The sequence below is a fragment of the Scomber scombrus genome, chromosome 8, assembly GCF_963691925.1.
Source record: "Scomber scombrus chromosome 8, fScoSco1.1, whole genome shotgun sequence".
NCBI lineage: Eukaryota > Metazoa > Chordata > Actinopteri > Scombriformes > Scombridae > Scomber > Scomber scombrus.
The window spans coordinates 17,827,045-17,843,662 of NC_084977.1; the positions used below are offsets into that span (position 1 = coordinate 17,827,045).

At 39.5% G+C, this 16,618-nt stretch overlaps 1 protein-coding gene across 2 annotated transcripts in view; it reads left to right on the plus strand.

The window, feature by feature from the left end:
• Positions 1-787: 787 nt before the first annotated feature.
• Positions 788-16,618, plus strand: part of negr1 (neuronal growth regulator 1) — a 154,117-nt gene continuing 138,286 nt past the window's right edge. For both annotated transcript variants that reach the window (XM_062423894.1, XM_062423893.1), the window contains exon 1: positions 788-1,134. In XM_062423894.1, the coding sequence (XP_062279878.1) occupies positions 965-1,134 (170 nt within the window). In that variant the 5' untranslated portion in view covers positions 788-964. The remainder of the gene's footprint in view (positions 1,135-16,618) is intronic.

A 16,618-nucleotide genomic window follows, 5' to 3' on the forward strand; every position in this document is an offset into this window, starting at 1 on the left:
GACATGTTTTTCTTGTTCTTATCATACTGACCATAAGAAAATGCCTTCATAATGCACAGACAGAAGGGGGGGGGGGGGGGGGGGGGGGGGGGGGGGGGGGGTTAAAAAGAAAAAGAAAAAAGAGTCTAAATGTGGCAGATTTCCACTCTATTGACTTACTCAGATGACAGATTAAACTGATTGGCCTCAGATGAACAGAAGGAACGATTAAAGGAGGGAAAACCCTTTGTTTATGTTCATATGGCCACCTGACTATTGTTTTAAGACAGACTAGAGCATTTGTCAACCTGTACTTTTAATGAATTATCATTCTTATATTTCCAAAATAAGTATTTCGAGGAGTTTTTACATTTAATATAAAAATTACATATATTGGCCTGTATCTTAGCTGATGCTTAACTCTGCCTACTTTATATGAGTTGTCTGTCAGGTTATATTTTGATAGTATCAATATCAAATCTGTTCCTGAGTTTTCCTGCGTCACCAGCTCCATTTCCACTAAATGCTCAGATTGTTCATTTCCTTATTGGGAATAAAAAAGGGTTGGTTCTCCAATCGATATCTTTAATTGCTCCTGGATTGTATCAATACCTACCTACCTACCGGTTTTACTGCTCCATCACGAGCCACTGGCAACGGGTTGCCCGGGAAACGGCCGCATGGCAACAGGATCAGAGCCTGGGGGTTGTCTGCTTCTAGGTCTGCTCCCATTTTACATCGCATTTCCTCACTAGATGGTGTGCAAGCCACTGGAGAGTAGCTACACTTCCCCGCATAGTGGGCTCTACAACCAGCAAAACAAACCTGGGAAACTATACGGCGGACCATTTCTTTACGGGGCTCCGAGGAGGAAAAGTGTGGAAATAAAGCGTCACTCGCATCCCCATCTGATTTTTTTTCTAGCTAACAAACCGCTTTTTGCAACAAGAAGACTTGGGAAAAGCGACGACAAAATACAGCTGTGATGGACATAATGATTGCGGTGCAGGATGCTTGTGTCTCTGGTCAGTGGCTTACTGCGATAATTCTCAGCTTGTGCTGCTTTCTGCCGTCCTGTTTGCCCGCTGGACAAACTGTGGACTATTCCTCGGTTGAAAGTGTGGTTAGCAGACAAGGCGACACGGCTCTACTGAGGTAAAGAGAAAAAAAACACGCTAACACAACTTCACTTTCTATCGCTCACACTCACTCTCTGACGGAGTTCTGTAAAAGCTAAGGGACACCAGGTTATCGTTTTAAAGATGTTAACTACTTTTAAAGAAGGGGGTTTGTAATATAGCGCCTGCCATCAACACACAATGGGTCATTTTTTTCCCTCCATCCCGTCCTTGTTTTCTCCTGACAGGGGGGCGGTCAGCTACCACAGGACGCTGCTGTTGCGACAGTCAGGCTGGTTATCCACAGCAAAGTTTTCTAACACTCTTCCCCTTTGAGTATTTGGGCTAATGGAGGAGATGTGTTATTTTTGGAGGGTTTGTTAGATTTCACAGCCCCTCATAGGTGCCTCGATGTCGCCTGGAAAGCCATATTAGCCCACCACACAGCGTCGCTTATGTAATGTGGATGATATTATGCCCCTTGATTTTCCCACAGTTTCAAACGCTGTGAGTACAATAAGAGGAGCTTACGCAATATTTAAAAAAGAGACTAATGTGCTTTTTTGGTGTGTGATGCTCGCCAGTTTTGCTGGTTGCAAAATGTGATGTCGCAGTTTCGAAAATCGATGCTGAACAATGTTTGTGTGGTCGCTGTTGATCGGAGTCGAGTTATGGCAATGACGCGCTACCTCCCTCCATCCTCCCTCCATCACGTAGGTTACGATGTCAGCGGCACAGGTAGCAGCCCATTAAGGACAAAATTAAATGGCATGGGTGTGGTTTGGACCAGTGTGTTGAAGAATTTGTAACAGCAGCCTTATTTTCTTTATTTCAACATATAAGCAAACTCATGATCAGAAATAGTCACATAAAAATACCCAAGGCTACATTTAAAATAAGAGCTGCCTTAAAAAAAAGCTAATTTATAAGTTTAATAGACTACTCCAGTTTTCTATAGGCTGGTGGTCCTAGGGGAAACCCCTGCTCTGCATGGTGTAGATGCTTTCTTCTTCTCAACACACTTGATTCAAATGATCAGCTCGTTATCAAGCTCTGCAGAAGACTGATTACTACCCATTCATCTGAATTAGGTGTGTTGGAGGAGGGAAACACCTAAAACTGGCAGGGCAAGTGGTGCCCCAGGACCAGAACTGAGAAACACTGTTATAGTCTATGTAATCACAAGTGTCTTAATGTCAGTTTTTCTTCAGCAACTCAAAACTGTCTGGTTTACTCAGAACACATGCAAAAAAAAAAAAGCTGTGATAATATCTTGTTCTAGCAATATCAAATATCCGCTTTGATAGCTCTGGGGAGGGCTGTGGGGCAGGCCTGCCCCATTTCAATATGAATTCTGTGGTTGTTGACTCTGAGAGATGCTCGGTTGTGGACCTGAATACAGAGCAGAAAACTGTCTAAAGTTACACTCAGCTCGGTTTCTTCATTTTTTCCCCCACAGTTCATTTTTATTTATGTAGCGCCAAATCACAACAGAAGTGATCTCAGGGCACTTTTCACATAGAGCGGGTCGAGGCTGTATACTTTATTTTACAGACACCCAACATTCCCCCCATGAGCAGGCTTTTGGCATCAGCGGCAAGGAAAAACATCTCCTTACTGGGAAGAAACCTCAAGCAGAACCGGGCTCTAGGTGGGCGGCCATCTGCCTTTACCGGTTGGGTAGCTTGTAGTCATTGTTGTCTTGTACTAGATTGTTGAAGAGCATAATTTTGTTTAGTTGGCGTAAGGTCATCATCAGTGGTTATAATGGAGATGAGTGTCATGTCGTCTGCAGGCTTTAAATGTGCTGCTTCCCATCACAGAATTACCTTGGCAACCGCTAAGAAGTCTTCACTATTTTTACCATGTTCCCTTCATGCCTGAAGGCTGTCCTGTCAAAGAGACTTACACCTCCAACTGTCTCTTTGGAGAGGGCATCTAATTCCCCTGTGTTAATCTGGGTTGGCTGTCATCAGTGGCAAAAGCTTTGCCTGAATCCCAAAGCTTTATTGGGCCAGATATTAACCCTGTGCTCAATATCGGCTCAATAAACAAGTTGCCTCCCACCACCCCGAAAGAGGCAACGCTCTTGCCACATGCGGCTCATCGACTCAGTAAATGCCAACCAGAAATCTAGGAAATGGATAGTGAAAACATTTTCCAGAGGCTTTCATTGGCGTGTTTTCTTTTTTCTTTTCAGTTAATTAAAGGATGTGATTCAGCAGTTAATGTTACAACCATTCATCGGCTCTTTTTTCACTCATGTGAATGCGGCCAATGTGAAGTTATCACTTTGCTGTGCTTGCACCTGTTGTCCAAACAGAGATTGTAACCCTTCTTAACTGCTCTATTTGCCTGTCTGGCTGGCATTTAACTGCAAAACATAGTTGTCACGAGTGTGATGATAAAGGCCTACTTTGTCTCGTCACAGTAATTTTTTCAAATCCACAAAGAAACACAAAGCTCTGTCCTCTTTCCTTCATCATTTTTTCATTGGTCCTGAGAGCCAGGCGTCAGAGAATTAACCTTTTCTTTTGGGAACTCACTGCAGAAAACAGTGTCTGTTTGTTGAGTTTCTCTCTTGACAAGACCCCTGACTATTAGAGGGCAATTTTTTGGTGCCCGAAAGCTGATTGCCGGCTAAAGAACCCCCCCCCAAAAAACATGCAAGCATTCTCAAAAACTGATAGACCCAGAAGCATGCAATTAGTCACTGCCGCTGGATTATGGAGTAGCTCCCGAGAGGGGCGTCCACTGTCACATGCTCATTTCCCCCACCTATTCAATTCTTAGCGCTGCATTACTGCTGCCCTGATTCACGTTGGACACTGGGTCCATTTCAATTAAATGATTGGAGCCTGTTGAAGATGAGGAATGATCCACATGTGTATCATCACCCTTTTAATCTTTTTTGATTACCTAAAAGCTCGGCTGCTAACAAAGGCCCCTGTGTTTGAAATGTGTTGTGCTGTGCCGCTTCCACATCGTCTTACATGAGTGCGTCCAAGTTATGCACATATACTGCATTTATTAACATGCTAGAGAGGCATAAGCTTCCACAAGGGGGTGCATTGTTTAGGGGGACCACATACACCCCTTTCTTCCCGATCACTTTTACAGGTCTCATGTAATTTGCTTCAGGGGAATGAACCCTGACACTTTACCAGTAAATTACTCATCTGGCTGTGAATTTGAGGGGGACAGCTGGATGAGAAGACAGTCCCCTACGTTGTCAGGAAGTACACAGTATCAGCGGCAGCCTCTTTTCCATGGATAAGTAATAAGTAGCAAAGTGCTAGTGTCTGTAAATGTAGTCTGAGCAGACTGAAATCTTAAAAATAGGCTGCTATTCTGTTGTAAAACTATCTTTTTATCTTGGTGCTCTGTCCTCTATCGGTCATAAGAGCTACAAAAGCTATACTCTACATTCTACAAAAGCATAAAATAGGAAACAAGGCAAATAAATATTAGTGAGGTTGTACACACCAAGAATAAGACAATGATCTCAGCTTTTTTTTTGTTATATAGTTTGACAGTTGGCCCTCAGCAACAAAATAAGACCTGCACCACAGGCCTTATTCTCTGTGATGGTGCAAAATTGACCTGTCACTATTTTGAAAGTCTGGTATTCATATAAATCTAAAATCATTGCCTCATGTCAGCAGAATGGTTGATGAAAATCTTTTCTGGCTGTACATGATGTCACGGGCGCTGCGTTTTCTACCCTTATCTAAGACAAAAACTGTGCCATGCATCATTTTCCTCAACTGTGTCATTATTACGGCTCTGAAAGGTCTTGACATTTGCTATAAGCACTTGTGCCAGAGACAACAGTGTTTCCCATTAATTACCTAGACTGTGGCGGCCTGCCACAGTTTCACAATGAACTGAAGATATTCTTACGCTTCTCATAATAAGATCTCATAAAAGATCTCTAATGTAATGCTTCGGTGGTGTTGAAGCTCGTGGTATTTGCAGTTTGTCGGGTTTGTCTGAAGGTGAATTGTTTATGTGAAGTAATTCAGGTGTGTTTTCACTCAGCTCGGCCGCATGCAGATTAAATATGGGTAGCTTTAGCTAAAAGCAGCACTGCTACTCATAGACATGCTATAGGTAGCAGTATGTCATATTTTACCAACAAGGAGAGGAATTACTTAAAGATGGAGCGAAAAGTTTTTCTCAGTGCTGCTGTGTGTATTTCAGTCAATCTGGGAAAAAAATACAAAATGTTTCAGATTTCAATTTGTAAGGCAGGAAAACAGCACGACTAACTATAAATGTTAAAGTCTTGTTTTAATATTATCTAAGAGCAGAACAAGCTCTATCGGAGACAAACAGCTCATTTCTGTTTCTGTGCTTTGGTGCTGAGCAAAGTCGGCTGGACGCATTTTGAACCAGATGGCGGTGCAGCCTCCTTAGCTGCCGCCCGCTGTGGTTGGTTGTTCTGCCACTGACACCGGCCACTGCACGCGTATCCAGAGTGACTGACGGCAGCAAACAGCATGTTCAGTGACGCCCTGGACGTCTCAGTAAATGCAATTTAAAAAGTATTTTTTAAATTTTAGCTCAACTGATATCTCCGAGCACATTAGCCCAAAACATGAAACCTACATTAAATGATGTTTTTTCCTCCCGTCAAACGAGCAGCAACAAGTAATGAACACAATGCGATGTCGGAAAATAGTTACAGTTGGTGTTAATTAATGTGGTGTCAAATCAAATGTCACATTTTGCCAGAATCCAAATATATTCAGTTTACTATGATGTATGACAAACAGAAACGCTTTAATCATCATTTGAGAAGCTGCAGTCAGCAAATGTTATTTTTCCTTAAAAAAGATTATTAGGTTATCAAAATAATTTCTGATTAATTTTCTGTCAGTTGACTGATTGATTAAACCTTGTGTGCTATTATTTTGTCCACATTTTCTTCAGAAAAAAAGCAGCGAACACAACAAAATGTCACAAAGTGGTTACAATAGTTGCTTATAATTTCTTGCACCTGGTGACTTCAAATGTCATATTTTGCCAGACAGTCCAAAATCCAAATATGTTCAGTTTACTATCATGTATGACACAAAAAAAGCTAAAAACCGCTACAATAAATACATTGTTGGCATTTTTTTAAGCACAAAACAATGTCAGAAAATAGTTATAATAGTTTATAATAATGTTTATAATAATAGTAGAGCTCTTTACTGATATAGCCTCTTAATTTTTTCTCTCAAAGTGCACCAGATTGATGCATTTAACTTTAAAATGTACAAAAGTTTCTTCCAGGATAAGCATGCATAAGAAGGGACTGTTTACTGTCTCCTTACGACAGATCATAACCATGCTTGAGAAAACAAACAATCTTCACTTTCCACATTTCAGCACTTTTTTAATTAGGCCAGTTAAAAAATATAAGCAAGGCTACTTCATATCCAACAGCTTGGTTGGAGGTACATGCAGATATTGGGGAGCTGTGAACACATCAGTCACCTGCCAAAAATCTGCAGTTTCATGCACTCATTTGGGGGAAAACCTGGTTTATGTCTTATGACGCATCTGGGGGCACACCTGAGTCTGTCACTGTTAATTAAACGCCAAAATCCCCCTGCCTGCTTTCTGCACCACATGTTTAATGCGATCAGTGTTGCTGTCAGCACAATGTTGCTCTGTTTCACAGTCCTTATGCTCATCAGGGTCCCCCACATCTCTAGGATCAAGTGTTAGGCAAGTAATTTGACCTAATTTTTTCGGCTTGTGAATAGACAATATCATGATGCAAAACAATGGGTGCTGGGGAAGGGATGTTGTTGGGGGAGGGGTTCTCAGCCGGAGCTATGCATGTTCAGATATTTTCACCGGTGAGAAACTCATACCGTCATATGTCGGAAACCCTGACCCTTCCTTTTCGACAGTAGAAAGCAGACCTATTGCTAACATTACAGTCTATCTGCTGCTGTTCAGGGAAACTGGCTGTACTACAGTATTCATCACATTCATCACTACGGCATCTATTTGTAAAATATATTCTTTAGTTCAGATGGAAATCAGCCACGAGAGTGACATGCCAAAGCAGTGACTAAAAAGGTTTTTTATACATCTACTTCCTAATAAGATAAGACCTCCAGTTAACCTCGTTCCACAGAATCCACTTCAGACTCAGAGTCCATCATAGCTCATCTTTAAAAGCAATCTGAATCATCCAAAATCCATGAAGCCAATTTTAATATCAAGGCTATTTTTAATAAATCCATGAAAGCAATGCTTATTTATCTCCCAATGACGGGAAATAATGTCCTTTTTGTACCCTTGTACCTTTTTGTTATTAGCGTAGAAGGCCACTGCTTATGAGATAAATCATTTTACATTTTGATTTATCCAGTAACACTTATGTAGAAGTGCATTCATATTTTTTCCTGTTGCTTTTTTTTTTTTTGAAAAACAGACACAGAAAACCCAAAATAGTGTTAGAAGGTAAGGCAACCCACTTCTTTCTGGCTTCCTACAGCACAGTCTGGGATGCCAGAGCTTTTTAGTTACATGCTGTGATATATAGTCTCATATTGTTATCATGTAGCGCGGCTAACATATATTAAAAGCCAAATTTGCCCACGGTTAACCATTTCCAAATGGATTGCATCGAGGGTCATCATTTGTCAGGGAAGTCAAATAACTGTACTTTCTAAAATATTAAGTATTTATGTTTCTAATAAATTTCAATTAGCGTTAAAGTGATTGAGTGCCTTGGTGAATTAAAGCCTAAATAGAAATGCTTTCTCAAGGTAAGTCCTTTGAAGAAAATAGATGCTATGTGAGGTTTTAAAGCATCTTACTAATATTCTTATAATAAATACAATTATGGGGAATGGGGAAAATGATTAAGGGTGGAAAATGGAGTGTTTTTTTTACCCGTTCCCCGCTGTGATCATCCACATAATTGCAATAATTCTAGGAAATTCTCAAAGGAGTGTTTTTGTGTTGGGAGAAAGCTATAAACCTCAACATTGACAGAGATTGATTGGGGGGATGGGGTGCTATTTTGAAGTTAAGGTACTTGAAAAATAATTTTTGGATGAACGTCTGCTATGTTGGTGGATTTCTTGTGTTTTTTACATAACTGAAAGGTTTGCTTGTACACAGATTATAGTGTTAAACTGAGCATTAGGCCATGATTTCTCCACTTGTTACTTACAGGTGTATTCATGACACTTTCATTCAGCTATTGTGATGTTTTACAGACTGTTTAAGCAGGTACTCAACATGCACATTGATTCTCAATAGGCTTGATCAAAAATAATGCATTTTTTTCTCTCTCACAGCTATACCAGAGCAAATTTCTTTTATAAACTTCTTTGTTGAAGAGTGTTCCTGCTCCAAATCATATGCCAATACCTCAAGTCTTTGATCACAGAGAAAATAAACGATTCCTCAGAGCCCCTTCAATTAAAATCCTTAATTAATCAGTTAGCATCTCCTTGTGTTTCATGATAATTAGTTACTCTGCTACTCTGACAACATTGCGTAATGTCAGCTGCGCCTCTTCAGTGGAGCCAAGTTTTATATACCAGAGAGTCTTGGTGCTGTATGCCTCTCATGTCAGCAGGTTATAGACAAAACTCGCTGACATGAGAGTTTGAGGCCTGAGTGATGGTGGAGCTTTGAACGAGAGTGCAGTCATAAGGGTGGTACATTTTGCTTGGTATGCTGAGCATGTAAAAAACACCTCAACCTTTAGTGAGCTTCTGGGAAACATGAAATTTCCTGCACAGAAATCTCTGCTGTAGGCATTAGCATACATCCCTAAATTCATCTGTGTTCAGTCCGAAGTCAGAAGGTGAACAATGTCGTGCAGTGATGTGTTTGTCGAGCTACATCTCCAATCTGCCTCTGAATGTTTTAAGCCTTATTTCCAATAAGTTTCAGTAGCAAAGAGCAAGAGAAGAGAGGATCATCATCATGGGAGATATTCCCCTGATATCATTATCTTCAATGCAAGATCTGTATGTGCGAACATGGGTTCAGGCTGAAGGGACTACAGGTAAACATTACTCTAATCCTCTGGGAGTAATAAATCAGAAGTGTTGACACATGGTTATCTGAGCGACCCCCTTCAGTGAATTAAGACAATCCAGAGGGATTTCAGCTGCTGTACAGGGTGTTTTCTCGTCCTTTAATGAAATTCAACATTAGTCCAATGTCTTGAGTTTATGCTCGTAAAGCGTTTTATAGCTCCGTTACATGCTGACCAAATGTATGACCTCATTTCACCTTCGAACTAAAGCTTATGAAGCACAAGTGTTAACATTTTTTAACTTAAACTAAGAGATGAGATGCTGAGCAAAACATTTAACAGTCTTAATTCCTCTGATTAAAAAAACAAAAACAAAAAAAAAACATCATCTCATATGAGTCACACAAATGTTAGGACTCTAACAGATTCAGTGTTGGAGCAGAGAATTACCTCCACAGTGTTTTTAAGCTGTCAATCAAGAATATTCTTCAAATTAAGATGGCACTATGGACGGTAATCTGCGTTTTAGCACTTCAGTTAGCTCGCTCATATGTTCACGATGACTGGTCTCTCAAAATTGATTAAAAACTCCAGTAGCTAAAGGAGGTACGTATTGTCATAATTCATTTGGTTTTATGTTGGCATGGCTAAAGAATTTTAATTGGAGTCGCTCTGAGCAGGTTTGGGGTTTATGTTTTTTTTCTCTCTCCCACTCTCTCTCTGTCATCTGCATAATGAGTGTGTGTGTGGATTTCAGACTGCTGTAAATGTTTGTTGGAGCCGAGTAATTGGAAAGCCTGCATTGGTAATTATTAGTAAATGGAGAAAGAAGCAGTGGAGCAAATCAATATCACTGAAAATAGTGCTACCTTTTGTTTCCAGCGGGGTCAGGAGTTAAGGTAACACAAGTGTCACGCTGCACAGAGATTAATAAAAGCCTCATTTGTGAAAATGATTCATTAATAATGTGCAGACTTTAGGCGCAGTAAATGTGAGCCACTCTGTATGTTGGTGGTGTACTGGTAACGCTGGAGCATATTTTACTGAAAAGCCCCTCATTGAATTTCGTGGTTGGTGAAAGGCAGCCATGACAAATGTCCCTATTGGATTCTTACTGTACGGCTTAATTGTAGATTCATGACAGTGTATTAATTCTTTGCTATTTTGCACATTGCAGAAATGGTTTTGACTGTAGCGTAATCCAGTTAAACAGAACAAAATCTGCTGTTGCTCAAGTGGAATGTAAAACAGTGCCTTTAGCTCTCGACTTACTATGGGAACACAGAACTAAGAATTACCATCAGTCACAAAGGTTAGTGCTGTGCTATTGAAAAAGCCCCCCCGACCTCAATTGTTTAAGTGCATTGCTTAGCAGTGGTGTGCGCTCTGGATCTGGTTTAACTAATCCTTCAGCTCCTTTTTAATAGGTAAAAATTAATTTTGGACACAACAGCACGGGAAGCTCCTGAAATAAAGGCGGAGGATTTAATCTAAACATGGAGGAAAGATTTTGACATTAATAGACTGTCGAGCTTTGTCCCGACCACACCGCAGCGGGGAGATTGACTCAGCCTGTGCTAATGTTAAACTGCAAATTCAACTGATTTGTTAGACTGCCAGTCATTAGGATCCTAATTTTAGGTTTTTGCTATTCATAATGGGACTTTGATTTCTCCATGCTTCTCTGTCTCTGTCTTTAACTCTCACTCTTTCTTTCTCTTTCTCTTTTTCTTTCTCTCTGCAATGCTCTGTTCCCTTAATTGCAGGCAACCGAGGCACATGTGGATGTGATCAGTTACTACCTAGTGATAAATTAGCTGGCTGGTATTCTCTGCAAACACTCACAGAGTTTGTGATGTTTTTAGTATTCGCTCTGCTCATGTCCGCCTTGCCAAGTTCTGTTCTGTGTGATATTCAGCAGTCGGCTCGTTGTGGTTAATCAAAGTGGCCACAATAAATGAGTGACTGGAAAAAAACAAAAAACTAAGAATAATCTCATATCATTCATCAAATTATCTGTGATTCAAGCAGAGGTTGGATGTTTTTCAGAATGTCATCAACATCTTTTAAATCTATTTTTATTCATATTGAGATGTGAAAAGTATGTATGCTATGTGTGTTAACAACTAGGCAACTAGGATGCCCCCTCTAGTTCTTAAAAAACCCCAAAAAACCCAGTATAATTTAATGAGTGGAGGGAAAAAATGACCTGTAATCAGTCTCTGATGTAGTCATGAAGGGGCTTTTGAGTTGGAGGATTGATATCTTCCCAAAATACAATTGGCACCTATCTTGTGCACCTAATTCATTTCATCAGCTCACCTCGAGCAATACACATAGCCTGCGTGACATAAGAAAAAAAAAAGTAGAAAAATATCAATATATTGATGTCGACCTATTTTCACCCAGCAAGGAGTCAGCAGTTGCTCCTGTAATGGTTTTGCAGGCTTGAGGAAGCTGGAGCTGCATCACAGTAAAACACTGGCAGGTGGAACGCTTTAATTGTTAAGCAGTAACAGAACATATTATGTTTGCATTAATGAAAACTTCCCTGCAATATGCTGACTGTCGGGTATTTGGTTGACAGAAATAAATCATTGGCTGGGACGGCTGTGGCTCGGGAGTTAGAACAGGTCCTCCAACAATCAGAAGATCACTGGTTCGATTCCCTGGCTCCACCAGTCCACGGGTTGAAGTGTCCTTGGGCAAGATACTGAACCCCAAATTGCTCCTGATGGTTGTGTGAATGGGTGCATGTAGTGTAAAAGCACTTTGAGAGATTGGAAGACTAAATATCATTGATTTCTTTCATCTGAATTAAGGCTTTTAAAACATTTGTGCCACTAAACTCCCATTTCTTTTTGATAGGATTATTATCTCATTTATATCATCTAGGTGGATGATGATAATCAGATCCATGTTTTTTTTTTTTTTCCCTTTACAATGAATTCAATATCCCTATCATCATTTGTAAGTTTCCACTGAACCATCTAACCTCGGGGTAATGCAGTATTTATAATTGAAAATGAATGGAAATTGTCCTTTTCATCAAGTGAATTATTGATTGACTGTCTAGTTATGTCTCCTCAAGCTATTCATAGTTCTCTTGGTGAGGAGTTGTTGTACTCTGCTTAGTATTTTGTTAGCTAAAATGTCTTTATGTGTGTAGACACCCATTTTTTTCTTACAGCAAACGGAAGTGCGTTGCTCTTGTGTTGGTGTCTCAAACCCATAGAGTACGAGCTTGGCAGCTTCAGCAGCCATGCTTCCAATTCATAAGCTTTTTAATCAGAAGGATAGCATTTCTCTCAGGAGATATTTAACTATCCTCTTTAACTCTGTCAAATGTACTGTACGTGCAAGCTTTACAGAACAACATGGAATTAACCTCAGAAAGGTTCTCTGGCTCTTTTTCTTCTTCTTATCACACCCAGTTAGCATTATGAAAAGAGGGATTACAGCTCCAAGCTAATTAGCATCCAGCCCTTGAAACTACAAATGAAATGTTCAATAATTCAGAATATGTAGCTGCCATACTGTACCTCTGTCATGCTAAAATGTCCGTGCATATTGCAACATTTAACACACACACACACACACACACACACACACACACACACACACACACACACACACACACACACACACACACACACACACACACACATACACCGTTACATTGTACTGTACTCTTCGAAACACAGTCAGGTGCTACAATAGAAGTTTCCCAAGGCATGCAATCAGTTTCCAGCTTCCAGAGTATATTCAGGTTTCTCTAAAACAGCCAGTTGTCTTCAGTGGAAGTGTGTGGGCCATGTCTCTCTGCCGCAAATCTCAATCCAGGCACCGTCTTTGATTTCAACACAATGCCCCCGCTTACTTCCTCTCTGCACTGTGTGTGTCACTTTCATTTCAGAATATTCACCCTCGTTTTTTTTTTTTTGCAAGTACAGCAGCTAATGGGTAGTCTTTTCAAAGCCTGGAGACGATAATCCTGTCATCTTAGTTTTCATGGCCACCTCAGGTGCAACCAAGAAGTTCAAAAGAAAAATCTGCAGTGCAGTGTTTGTGAAGTTCAGTCTTATGTTGTGTTTCTTATCTGCCATCACAAACAGAACAACATGTGGAAACAGGTGCTGCGTTGAATGACTTTAAATGGCATATTCTCGGCTCACTTAAGGGGATATCTGAGCCAAATACTTCTTTATGTTGTCTTAATGCTGATGTCCGTGTACCAAACACACTTGCAGGGGTGGGAGGTGGTTCTTGAAACCAATTTCTCCATCAAAAGTGTTGACATGTGGAACAACTACCTCATATAAAGCCTTATTCTGCCTGACAGGCCCATGTGGCCATTCAGAGATGATTACGTTTACAGCCTCTGTGGCTGTTGCTGATTTTTCAGATTTCCACTTTATATTATAGGTTAGGTTTTTCTTTCTCTGGAACAAAATGACTCACCTTCAGCGAGCAGCAATGTTTGATTTGACCTCTGCAGAAGAGTATCTTACGTATTCATGTGTTGAGGAAATATTTGGATGTAGTGTAGTACAAATCATTGTTTAAAAAAAAGAAGAAAGAGAAAAGGTCTTGAATCAGAGGTTTCTTGTACATGACGAGAATAGTTACGTTATTGACGGAGAGTACCTTGAAGGTATGAGACAAGGTGGCATCTAGGTATTTTTTATGACATACAGAGAGTTGTTATATTCATTTAATGTTCATAATTTAGCACATGTGCCATCATTATTACAATGCAGAATTAACAGGGTACAAGTTAAATGAGCCACATTTTTACATGGACATAATACATTATCAGGAAAAGTGAATCTGTTATGAACAAATGAAGTACAATAATATACATTAATTTAATGATGCTGAAATAACACAAACTACAGAGACACTGTACAAGACAAAATGTGAGTATTGTGGCTAAAAAGTGGATCATAATATCATGTTAAAGTTTAACAAATCACCTAACTAAAGAATCTAAAAGCCCTCATACAGAAAACAGCATTCCCTGAGCAGTGAAGAGCTAAATGCATGAGTGATGATGCCTATAGACTCAGTGTAGCAGTTATCTTAATGGCATATATTTTGGCATGAATTCATGGCAGTATTGCTGCCTTTGCGCACAAGACAGTTTAGTTTAGTGTCCTCGATCTCACCTAGACCGAGACACCCATCCATCCGCGGCGCCATCACTGACACAGCGGTGCAAATGGCCGCCTTGGTGCGCATTATTTTGTTTTATACTATTTGATTATCACGTAAACTCTCATCATCTTATATTTACATATCTGTGAATTTGGATCTAACATGGCATGTTACCTTCATGCAACTTGTATTATTATTATTATTTTTTTTGTACATTTCATTTCATTTTCTCTCATTTTAAATTTTAATGTGAAGCAGCTCTTCTCATTAAGAATATATTTTAAATGCTTTTTAAATTCTTTTCTTTCTCTTTCATATTATTAGGATTACTTAATTTTGAGTTTATTTTGACTGTTATGCACAACGGCAAATTCCTTGTATGTGGAAACGTAATTGGCAATAAACCTGGTTCTGTTTCTGACTTTGATCATTTATGTGTCTCTGACTACTTTTCACAGTCCTTTATAACAGATTTATGGTATAGTTAAATTTTTGAATAGTTGGGAAATAAAATGACTTAATACTACTCAATTTGGCCAGTAGGTAAAAAACACCTGCTCTGTAAATTTACAGCAAACTGATTTAAGATACACCTTCCATTTTGTGTTAATTACAGCATGTACTGAGATTTAGAAGAAGCACCAACTGAATTATACATGTATGTAAATAGAAAATACATTTTAAACAGAATTCACAAGTACATACATCATGTTTCTGAGGTAAAAATAACTGCAGAGTGGGAAATAACAGTGGGATTTGACTTTTGAAAGAACAGAAACAGAGTTTCACTTCTTGTGATTTTCCTTATGGTGGTGGGTGGCGCAGCGTATAACAGGCAGGTACAGTAATAAATGAGTCAAACTAAGGTGTATGAATAACTATTAATAAATAAATCTAAATAAATATTGAAAGATCAACATAAAAAAGTATAAACTATTAGCATATTAAAATTTTCCACTTTCAAAATACATTAAAGAATAAAACAAAGGCTTTAACTCTACTTTTGATAAGCATATCAGAGTTAATAACCAGCTTATTTCAAATTAAATTACTATTTGAATAACAAGCCGATCGCATTTCATTCAAGGGATCAAAACACGTTCTCACTGCTTTTGGTCCAGACTTGTTCTCTGTAGCTTTTTGTCATGAGCCTATTTGGAACATTTAATTTTCCTCGCTTTGGAAAAAACATTCATAATGCCCGTTTGTATCATGGGTGGGACAAAAAAATCGGTATTGCAGCATATCGCAATATTTCCACTGGCAATAAGTTATCGATTACCTGGCACCAAGTATAGATATTTATTTATTTTAGTATCCTTTTTATTTTTAACATAGAGCAGCTCAGAATTGATTCAGCTTCTTTGACTCAACACAACCAGAGCGCCACTACCCTCTGCCTACTTATGGAGGCGCTGCACAGACTAGTGACATTCAGATGGATGGCAATTATGGATGATAATGAAGAAGAAATGCAAAAAAAACTAACGAGCGATGAGCAGGTGCTGTCAGACTCTGTGTGTCCACGCTGGAATACAGAGAGCACATTCATAGCCCTAAAAGTTTGTATATGGTACCTGTGTTGTAGCTGACTCGCTGCTACAGGAGGATCTCCAGTGTTAATGTGCGTGTCTGTGGGGAAGTTTCAGCACATAGCCATGACCCCGCTGTTAATCATGTTAATGTTCAGACTACTGTCGTCACTTGTCAGGCCTGGATATCTTGTTACTGTAAGCTCTGAATATAATAGTTAGTTATTGGTGGGTTGTTTGTTGTGTTTACTGCCACAGAAAAGGAATACATCTTTGGGTTATTAGCACAACATCGCCCCTCTGTTGTCTCTTATCAGACTTGCTAAATCGACCAGCAGAGGCACAAACTGAGGTTACAGTTAGTAGTGCTTTGATATTAATGCTTGACAGCATTTCTGAGGCCGAAGGTCCGCTGGACTGTGTGCATTATGAAATGACAATTGTGCATCTTGATTGAAAAAAAAACCCCAAAAATGGAATTCAAATTTGATCTACCTGCATGGGTTTTAATCTACCTTGGCGAGCTGCCCAAGTAGAGCCTACATATGGAGCTGTGTCTACTGAACTCAAAATAAGGAAGCTTTCCACTCAGAAATATTGTGTTGACAGTTGCATTCAAATTACACTTACATTTGCCAGATGGACTGTTTTAGCACTGGGATGTTGTTGACTTACATAAAAAGGTTTAATTTTGACACCAAAAGATTGTGTAATAGTTCCATAACACAAAATGTGTTAGTTATGAGTTAGATGACAGATAGCCAAGTGGCAAAGATATTACACTCAGAAATTTCCCCGACTCAAGCAGAAAGATTGGGTTACTTAAAAAA